Genomic DNA, 10,624 nt, shown 5'->3' on the forward strand with positions numbered 1-10,624 from the left:
CTTGCATTGTCATGCCACTGAATGAACGTATCCTGAGTTGAGGCACTACCTCATATAATCTATTAGGACAATATGACATCTACAGGTTTGAACATCGTCTATGGAAGGTTAACTAGCAAACCCTTCCACGAGGCCATAAAGTCACTCTAAGTTTGGGGGAGCGACCCTTTGTGTTCGCTAGATACTAAGTTCATCTGTGTGTTTACTCGTCTATTATAGTTGGATTTTCAACGACATGACCATCTTCAAAAGGCATGGGGGCATTTCCACACACGCTAGGGCACTCATCCTAAGCTCGTTACCCATGTAATTTCTAGTCCCTCTCAAGACTGGTTTACGAAATCCCGACCTCAATCTTAAACTCATTGCTACACATGATAGTAACTAAATTGTCTCGTCACGCTATCATATATAATCGATCTGAGTCACATTTCTGAACTCACATTTCTAAGACGTTGGGAGCTACCTCCTCGAGGGTATTCTAAGTTTTGGGAACATTATGATTTCAACTACTAATCGCCACTTACGATCATAAGGTGCTCGGTCTACTGAAAAACGTATTGACCTAGGTCAATGTGAAACCATTCAAGCTCTAACGCCCTACTCTTCATATCCTAGGGGCATTTCAATAGAATTTCATAACATACAACGGATTCTCGTTTAAAATTGCCTTTCTAAGGTCCTAATCCTGTATATTCTAACCACCTAAGCAAGATATATGCTGCATGATAGCATGTCTGGGCCCTACCAGTATTATTTGAAGGAAGTTCTAATGACTACTTACTTGGGGGATACGTGCCTTCCAAAACTTGCTCTTTCGTTGCAATTTTGTTTAAATTTTTTTTAATAGGTCCTAATTCAAGTTAAATTAAGGTCGATGATAAATAGTTGAATGAAAAAAAAAAAAAAAAAAAAGACCTCACCACGTGCCTCGAGGGCCTTCCATACGCAGTTTCACGTGTGAAAGTTGGTCACGCACTTGGAGGAGTAGTCACACTCTTGGCATGAAACATGGAACCTTCTGATTGGTGCCGTCATTCTTGGCATGACATTTGAGGTAGTGGTGTACATCCAACCCGCTAACCTGAAAACTTAACCGGAATTATAAGGGTTGGGTTGAGTTTAAAAGGATTTTGGGTTTAGGTTGGCCTTGGAATCCGATCTGATATCGAATTGGATTCGAGTTCAAAGTTCAAATTATTGGGTTAACTCAACCCAACCCAAAAACCTTAAAACAATAAATAAAATAGGCTCAAGCCCACACAGCTCAAGCCCATGAGTCACTATGCGTCCGCGTCTGCGTCTACCTCTACATCTGGCGTGCGTCTGCACTCTGTAATATATAGTAAACATTTGTATATAGTAAATCACTGTATCTAGCAAAGTTATATATGGTAGCCATATATATACCCTTAGGTTGTGTTTTGAAAATTTACTTTTTGTCTTATTTATTCTCTAGTACGGTATATACTTGGAGTCAATATTCCTCCCTGTAATTTCTCTCCTCGAGTGTGTGTTGATGTACAATCCTAACTCTTTCCACCAAAACTATTTTACGTATGTCCAATTGAGGTTGATCCAAAATTTCTCTTCCTACCTCTTGATTCATACTTATATTGTTGAATGTGTACACATCGTTAGTTTAATAGAGTTCTACCATGGATCTTCGCTATAGCAATACTTCCGAGACTCACTACTTATTTGTTCAATACTTGAGGAAGTAATAAAGTTTTACCATGGATCTTCACTATGACAACACTTTCGAGGCTCACAATTTTTTTGTTCAAACACTTGAGGAAGCAATAGAGCTCTACCACATATTTTTACTATGACAACATCTTCAAAGCTCCCAACTTTTTTGTTCGTCGTTTGAGAAAGTAATAGAGCTCTACCATGGATTGAGTTTTCATTACTTTTGCTTTTTAGTTTTTTCAAAAAATCTCATACCAACAAAAATAGTATCTCTTACAAATAACATGACACAAATAGCTCGACAATTGATGACGGTAGCCGTTGTGCTTCCCAGAGTTTCATAATGTACTAATAGTTCGTTTGTCAATCAAAGAAATTAGAATTTCTCCAATTGTTGTTACCATAATTAATTCAAGTTTTGATGATTTCCCCAGTTCACAATCAGCTAAACTATTGTTATAATAGTTGGTAACATTAGAGAACAGCTTTGTCCAACACACTCTCTACGATGACTGAATTAACTCATCAACTATCCTATCAATTCAAACCTTCTAGCTAAGCAATGGCTCACATAAGGTCAAGAGAAAAGAAAAAAAAAAAAAAAAAAACTATCCATCCCTAGATGAGTGCAGCCATATTAAGAATTACGGATCTTGATATTGGTATGATATTGTCCCTATATAATCCCCTCGAACAAAGTACGCCGTAGAACTTCTCCTTTATTGAGGCTCGACTCCTTTCTTTAGAGTCCCTGAACACTTTGCATGACTAAGTTAAAGGCACAACTTTAATACCATATTAGAAATCACGAATCTCCACAATAATATAATATTTGTCAACTTTGAGCATAAGCTCTAGTGACTTTGCTTTCGCCTCCCCTAAAAAGCCTTATACCAATGGAGACGCAATCCTTACTTATAAACACACGAGCATTCTCTAATAAAGCAGTAAATATGAGACTCCCTTCTAACAATTCTCTAACTGTTGTATAATTGAATTGATGGTATGACAAACAAGAATGGACTTGGAAGCCTCTAATCAAACGCTGCATCACCACAAGACTTTCAAAAACGCAAAGGAACATTCACACAAAATAGATAACACCACCAACAGCCAAAAACACGAAAAAAAAACAAGAAGAAGAAGAAGAAGAAGAAACCATTTCAATCTCTCTCTAGAGAATGTAAAGTTAATGGCTATTTTCCTCACCAAGGAGCCCCTGGGTTTCCCCTTCTGCACCATTAGCGGCCGTCATTTCCAAACCAGTGAGCTGCTTAGCCTTCAAAGCCTCAGCCTCCCAATCAGTCTTCACCAAAACCATATATAACATCGACACAGCACAAGTGATCTGGGCTGAGAGCAGCCCAAACCAAAGCCCAACAAATCCAACTCGAAGCCCAAATGCAAGGCCCACAGCCACAGGGGTGCCCACCAGGTAAAAAGATCCCAAGTTGATACGAGCACCCACAGCAGGACGGGCAGTGCCACGAAGGATGCCGTATCCAGTGGTCTGCGGGCAGTTCCAAAGCTCACAGAGACCTATGATTGGCAAAGCCGAAGAGACCAATGATTCAACCGACATATCATCTGTGAAAAGTGTGGCCCATGTCCGCCGGAGAATCACCGTCCACGTCACGTTGATTCCGCCTACCACAAGTGCGCATCCCAATGCCACCACGGCTGCAGCTTTCGCTTTCCTTGGCTTTCCACTTCCCAGCTCCTTCCCTACCTGCCTTGCGTTATGTACATTTTACACCCTAATCAGATCAAGAATGATGATGATGATGATGATAATGATCAATTGATCATAAACAAAAAGGATGAGATCAACGGTGGGGATTCATGTGGACACACTCGCTTTCCAATAAAATCATATTTTATTGCATCAATCAAATCAGAAGCTTTTTAATGGGTTACAACAATCTAAGTGCGTTCTCGGTTGTCACAATCAGATCTTTAACAATTTACAAGAAAGATGACAAATGAATTTACTCTTCCCAGTAAAACACATTCTGAAGTTTATCTCAACTAATTCTACTAAAAAAACAATTTTGTATGATCTTAAAATCCTTAGGGTTGTTTGAGGACATTAAGACTAATCTTAATTATGCCGAGGATTTGGATTTTTTATTATTATTATTATTTTTAGATGAAAGTTCTGTATCGGTAATTATTTACGGAATCAAATAAATTATAAAAGAAATAGAAAGCTGTAATGAAAGGCTAAATATCCTACCATATATTTGCTATGATAAAATGTCAAATATGATACTTATCTATAATAAAATGTCAAATATGATACCTATTTACCAGTCATTTCTATATGCTTCTTTTGGAAAAGCACGAGAATGGCCTATAATATCTATCGTACTAAGACTCAAAAGATCATCTAAAAATTGAAAAATCGAGATTCAAAACGAGGAAATCAAACTCAACTCAAGCAATCACTCAAGAGAAGAAAGGATTTTAGCTTGCCGAATTTATAAAAGAAAGAAGGAGAAGTCAGGTCATTCAATTCAAAAAAGGGCTTAAATGAAAGGAGCGACAAGAGTCTTTCACAAACTCGAGTTCAAGATCTCCGATTCAAATTCGATCGACTAGATCTGATCACATGATCAAAGAACTATTCATGAAGAAGAAGTTCCAACCAATTTCAATAGGTTAAACCATAATGGAAGACTAAATATCTTCCATCTTACAAAATATTTGTCTATCATAAAGAGTCAAATATGATCCATATACTAAACCATAATTTAAACTAAATGTCCTCAACAATTTTTGAGTTTGAGGTCGATGAGCCTGAAAGTTTAAATAAGTTCAACCAATTTAAAAATAATATTTACGACCATAATTCTGATATCAATTGGCAAAGACAACGTATCAAAATAATATTGTCTACCTAACCTCTCCCGACTTTACTTCTACCTTCCACACAACATAATTCATATCAAAATAATTGTTCTCAGACCTCTTCCTTTTCTAGTCAACTTCATTGGTACTTAACAATACTGAGGCATAATAAATGAGTGCGGTGCCTATACGAAAGAATACTACAAAATTTTCTTACTGGACCCCTCGTGTACACAACTTTTTAGATCATCAGTGGATAGACTGTCCCTACGTACACGTGCTACCCTCTTCTCACCCCCTCCCGTTCTCCAAAACCCATGCTATCTTATGCATCATAGTTCTGCGCCTCCCAGACGCACAAATAGGCATCATGTGCCCAAATAAATGCCAATATAATTTAAGCCCCACTGTTAATGGAGAGCTTAAATGTAAATGGTGTTAGATTCATGGGGATTAAATGGCTTAAAAAATTTACTAGATTTTCCAGTTTTTCCAAATTAATGAACTGGTTTGAAGAAATCTTCTCATGAAATGGCATGTACTTTAAACGGCAATCTCTACTGAACCATGAACATAGAAATAAAGGGTAAACAAAAACAACTAAAGAACGTTAAAAATATCCTCACTCGCCAAGACTAATAATTGTATAAGCTTATTTATGGTTAGTTTAAAAAAAATTATGCATTAGTATATTAGGAGAATGATTTAGAGATTCCGTCCCTATTACTTAAAGAAAAGAATTAAAATATTTTTAGAAATAAATGATAAGATATTTTAGGAATAAATTGTTTAGTTATATTATAAATACCCCTCCAACCTAATTTTATCCCAAAAGATATACAAAGCACATGAAGTAGTCTATACAAACTGTTTTTGTAATATCTTTTCAGTTGGTGTTAATAAATAGTCAGTGTTTTCTATAAAGAGTTTGTTCAACCTACAAAAATTTGTGTTCTAACAAAGAATCAATCTCCTACTCATGAAAGAGAGATAAAATATCTTCCCTTATTTTCCACTTGGAAGAACGGACACCTTACTGGGCTGATTTGATAATCAAACTGGTAGAAATATGAACCACAAAACTGGGATTGGTATTAGTAAAGTATTCATTCTGCAAGCGGCAAGTACCAAATGGAGGACAAATCTTAATACTAACATGGCTCAAAATAAGAAGAGTTCATCTTATATAGGGTGACAAGTAAGATAATAAGGGGAAAAGTTTCCTAATCAAGAGGAAAAAGTTAAGGCTTCTAGGCCGCCTAGCGATAAAAGGACTATGGTGCAAGATAGCCAGAAAATTTACCTAGAGAAAAAACCTCACTTTCAATGCGTGATAGTTCACTGATGGATGCTCTTAGGCTGAAGATGATCGGGCGGCTAAACAATTAGCCAAAATACATAGAAAGGAGTGTGTTCTACCTAAAGAGAGAGATACGCGCACGAGCAGTGGTGGACGGACCACCTCCAGAGTAAGAACCACTGAGGTCTAATCTAAAAGGGCAAAACGCACCAAGGATTTATCCCTTTTGAAGATATGGAGTTCATATGCATCCGTGTAAGATACAAAATGTCCTAAAATGCTAATATACCTAAAACCAAACAAAGAAGAGAGAGAGACGGCTGAAAATGAAAGGTTCCACATTGAAATATAGGATTAGAAAATGACGTGGGTTATTGGTATAAGTCTGTAAATTTTTAACTTTACTCAATTGAAGGTTTTTACCGGTTGACCATACCGGATATTGACTGACAAACTGTACAATTGACAAATGTTAAAAAAGGATCATGAGAAACAAGCATATTACTTGTCAAAAATTAATGATTACATAATACACAAAGATAATCACAATAATAATTGGCAGACTATAGATACGACAGAGATAAATCTAGCGTAGTGTTTTCACAATTTTTCTAGATTTATAGATACGACGGAGAAAACTGTAAGAGAAAAACATAATAATTATAAGAGATTGGGGAGGAAACTTACCCTGGAGGAGACGCAACCAGAGAGAGCCAGGGGTACGGTGTACATCATGCTTGTAGTTTGGATGAGAATCCCAGTGGCGGCCACAGCCGACGTTGGATTGGATAAATAACCAGACAGTACTGTCACTATTTCATACCACCACCACTCCAAACAGATTCCCAAGCAACTCGGTATAGCCAGCTTCATCACTGGCCCCACGCCTCCACAAACCTCACCCACCTTCAACGTCCATCTCATCTCCCCTTTCCTTCCCCACACCCACACGTATCCAGATAACAATCCCACAATGTTCAAATTTGTTATCACCGAAGCCATTGCCACTCCTTGCATTCCCATCCCCAGCGCCACCACCATCATGTAATTCAGAGGCACATGAAGGCCAACTGCTACCAGAGTGCTATACATCAAGGGTTTCGTGTCCTCTTGTGACCTCAAAAATATTTTTATGGGTTGCAACAAGGTGTTTGTTAAAAGGTCTGGAAGAGAATAAATACAATAAATAGCCGCCATCCTTGTGATTTGGTGATCTTGACCCAAAAATACCATGATGTTGTCAAGGTTGATCCAGAGAAAACCGATGGGTATAGTTGCAAAGAGGAGGATTAAGATCATGCGTTGCAGAGAAAGACAGAGGAGATCCCAATTTTTACTTCCGTAGGCTTGGCTGCATAAGGGTTCCAACCCAGCGGCTAAACCCACCATAACAGAATAGCCTGTGATATTTGTAAATCCTATAGCAAGTGCACCACCTGCTAGCTCAAGGCTTCCAATTCTGCCCAAGAACAAGACAGAGACCACCTGCCTTAAAAACACCAAGAAGTTCATGGTAGTTACCGGAAAGGTCAAACCCCACAGCTCTTTCAACTCTTCTACCACCTGCAATTAGCCGTTATACAATCTTCAAATCTTGAACAAAAACCGGGGGATGTTAAATTTTTGGTTCGTTTTTGTACCTGAGAAACAGAGAGGGCTTTGATTGAAGAGGCATCTGGGTTTCCGACTTCCATTTTTTCCAACCAAGGAATTATATTTTTTTTTAATTTCTCGACGAGGCGTATAAGCTGCATGGACACGCTCGATCAAACAATGAACAAAATAGAAATCGACGTCATAAAATTTATCGATGAATCCAGACCTCCAATGGAAAGTGTGGCATTTAGAACAATGAGTAGGAAAACAAAGTAGAGTACGAAAACAGCCTAAATAATTCAACTATTAATGAGATACGAGTTTATTAAAATATGTTTGAAACTTTTTGATCGGCACGAAACATACCTTCCTACGCTGGTATAGAAGTCTGACTCTGAAGTGCAGGAGTTAGAAGAAGCAAGCAAAAGCTAGGAATGAATAAGAAGACGAAGGAAGACAGAAACAACCAAGCAGGAATCTCGAATTTTAATTGTTTACCTCAAAAAGGAAATAAAATACGATGTAATGCTCAAGTGCTTTTGATCAGCTATTTTATTTTATTAAGGTATACATGCACGCCCATACCATGTTGTATTATATACACAGAGCGACATATATTTGTGCTTAGAAAAGCAGAAATGACTTATAAAGTGGCTGCTATGGCCTACTACCTACCACACGCACATATTGACAAATAGTTGAATGTTTAGAGCTTAGAGTGAATGAAAATGATGGTTGCAGCACAAGGGAATAGAGATAAGTAAGCAGGAAAGACAACGGGAGGGGGAAGGAGGAAGGGGCAGACGGAAAGGGACGGCAAAAAGAAACGGATCCATTTGTTGGCGTTTCGATGATTGATAACTTTTAATATCCAAGATTTTCTACTTTTTATACTCTCTTTAAACCGTGGGAAACCGAAAAAGTTAAATCTTTTTTTCTTTTCGGCACGACCCACCATGTGTGACCACACGAATACAGAGTGGGTGGGGACGGGTCAAATATGAGGGTTGGAAGAGTCGGCACTTGAAGGCCAACAGCAATGGAGACTGGACTCAAAACTCCAATTTTCTTGTGCTTCCTATTATCAAAATTGTGTTTTCAAACTTCATAAACGTTGGAACTGAAAAAAGACAGATGCATATCCACTTATCCTCTAGAATTCACAACTAAACAAAATATGAAATTATTAACTCAAAACTTTTTCTCAAACACTAAATCCCGTCAAAATTATTTAAGAGTATGACTACTTTAATAGAAGAGAATGTTATAACCATAAAAAGACCGTTACACACATAAAGAGACCGTTACACACAACGAGTCAATTGAAACAATCTATTCTTTCTAAAATAAAGAAATAAATAAAAGATACAACATATATGCTTCTTACGTGGAAAGCACTTATATGTCCATATATTTAAGGACGTCGAAAAAATGTGACCAACCCAACAAAATATTCGATACAATAATCATACGGACCTCAAATTTCATAATATTTGTAGCTTAGAAATCATATTTCTTAATAGATTACTCTTATAGGTAAAATAGAACAACTATCATCCATACACTTACTATAAAAACTATAGTTACATAGATATGCAAATGAGAGAATAAAAAGCCAGCATTGAATATGCATACGAGAACCAAAGAGACAAAAAATATATATATACGTATATGCAATTTCAATTCCTAATATGAATAAATAATTTTTTTTTTTTTTTATTATTGCGGAGCTAAATAATTGGAAAAACAATATCACGTGCAATTAACCTATAAATGAATGCCAAAGAATTATCACCAAACAAATTAATAAAATCACAAGCTGCAAAAAAAAAAAAAAAAAAAAAAAAAAAAAACCAATTGGCAAATGTATTCTAGCGATTCTAAAGCAAATGTTATAATAATTCAAATATATAGAAACTTGATGCAATGGTCTTTTGTTAGCAATTAACTTAAGCATTTAATAAACTCTACAATATTAATTTAAGCATTACTTAAATGATCAAACTAAGTATTTTCCATGAAAGGTTCAAACTCTCACCCATTCGCACATGATGTTGAACCAAAAAAACAAAAAAAAAATATAATCAAATTCACGAATTTATACAATAAAAGAAATTTGGTAAGAGGTTAATGCACTGAGCCAAAAGAAATGTTATCCACTCACAAATTAGAATTTGTAGGCCATGTCTGTTGGTACACTGGCTCCCGTTAGCTCTTTCTGAATCAATATTATTCAAGTTAATGATTGAGAAAAAAAAATTATATTAATGAATCTAGATTAATAGAAAATTCCGACATAACGAAGTTCCTCATAGCCTCTGTCCGATATTCCTTTGTACTTATTGAACACTGCAATAATACACATCCAACTTCATTGCTTCCATTGTCTTCTACTTCGCAAACAAATTAAAACGAAATAACAAATTCTAAATCGTAACCTCCAAACGCATTCAGTAAAATTCTCAAACTCCTCTACAAATACGCTAAACAATAATCAGCCAAGTTAAAAAATCCAAATCTGAAAAATAAATCAAGGCACTCAAATGAACACTACACCACAATACAACACAAATTTCGAATCAACTCCACAAGTAATGGTCGAAACTCGATCAAGATAATCAAATAGAGAATCGTGCAACAAACGTACTAGAAATTAGGTTCTGTTAAAAAAAACTCACAAGTAATAACCGCCAATATTCGGCGGTTTTCAGACGAATAAAAACGCCGAAAGCCGCCGGAAAACTTCCGGCGCACGTTTCTTATTAACATCCTCTTCCTCACATCAGACGGCGCAATCCGATGCTAAAATCAGTTCGTAAACTAAAGAATAAGATAGATTGATCACCTGAAACGGAAGTGGAAGTCGAGGATTGAAGCTATGGCGAAGTTTCTGATGAAGAAAGAGAATGAAAACGGAAGGAAGGAGGGGAGAAGAAAGGGAGAATTGGAGGGAAGCGTCCATGTCTCTCAGTCATTTTCCCTCCAGATTTATTTATTGAAATTATTTATTTATTATTTTTATTTGAAATTTAAATCTCAATTTAATCCCTAAACTTTTTGTTTATTCCGTTTTAGCCCTTCAAATATATTATGCTGCGAGAATTTACTAGAAACTTCTAAATATTTTATTTGCTTTTGATATTTCTATAAAAAAAAAAAAAAATTATTTTAAAACATAATTTTTTT

The 10,624-nt window shown here is 36.3% G+C and overlaps 1 protein-coding gene across 3 annotated transcripts; it reads right to left on the reverse strand.

Moving 5' to 3' along the window:
• Positions 1-2,147: 2,147 nt before the first annotated feature.
• Positions 2,148-10,419, reverse strand: LOC111796761 (protein DETOXIFICATION 54). Of its 3 annotated transcripts, XM_087124428.1 has the most exons (6): positions 10,284-10,386; positions 9,603-9,656; positions 7,483-7,590; positions 6,530-7,405; positions 2,902-3,421; positions 2,148-2,443 (listed from the first exon to the last, which is right to left on the reverse strand). In XM_087124428.1, the coding sequence occupies exons 3-6, from the start codon at positions 7,534-7,536 to the stop codon at positions 2,412-2,414; spliced, it is 1,482 nt and encodes a 493-aa protein (XP_086980554.1). In that variant the 5' UTR covers positions 7,537-7,590; positions 9,603-9,656; positions 10,284-10,386; the 3' UTR covers positions 2,148-2,411. The 3 variants fall into 3 exon arrangements, with proteins under 3 accessions (XP_086980554.1, XP_023535284.2, XP_086980553.1); XM_023679516.2 differs by lacking the exon at positions 9,603-9,656 and having other exon boundaries at positions 10,284-10,419; XM_087124427.1 differs by lacking the exons at positions 9,603-9,656; positions 10,284-10,386 and adding an exon at positions 7,805-8,691.
• Between the last annotated feature and the right edge of the window lie 205 nt (positions 10,420-10,624).

This window comes from Cucurbita pepo, chromosome 6 (assembly GCF_057944985.1).
Source record: "Cucurbita pepo subsp. pepo isolate OVF chromosome 6, ASM5794498v1, whole genome shotgun sequence".
Lineage (NCBI taxonomy): Eukaryota > Viridiplantae > Streptophyta > Magnoliopsida > Cucurbitales > Cucurbitaceae > Cucurbita > Cucurbita pepo.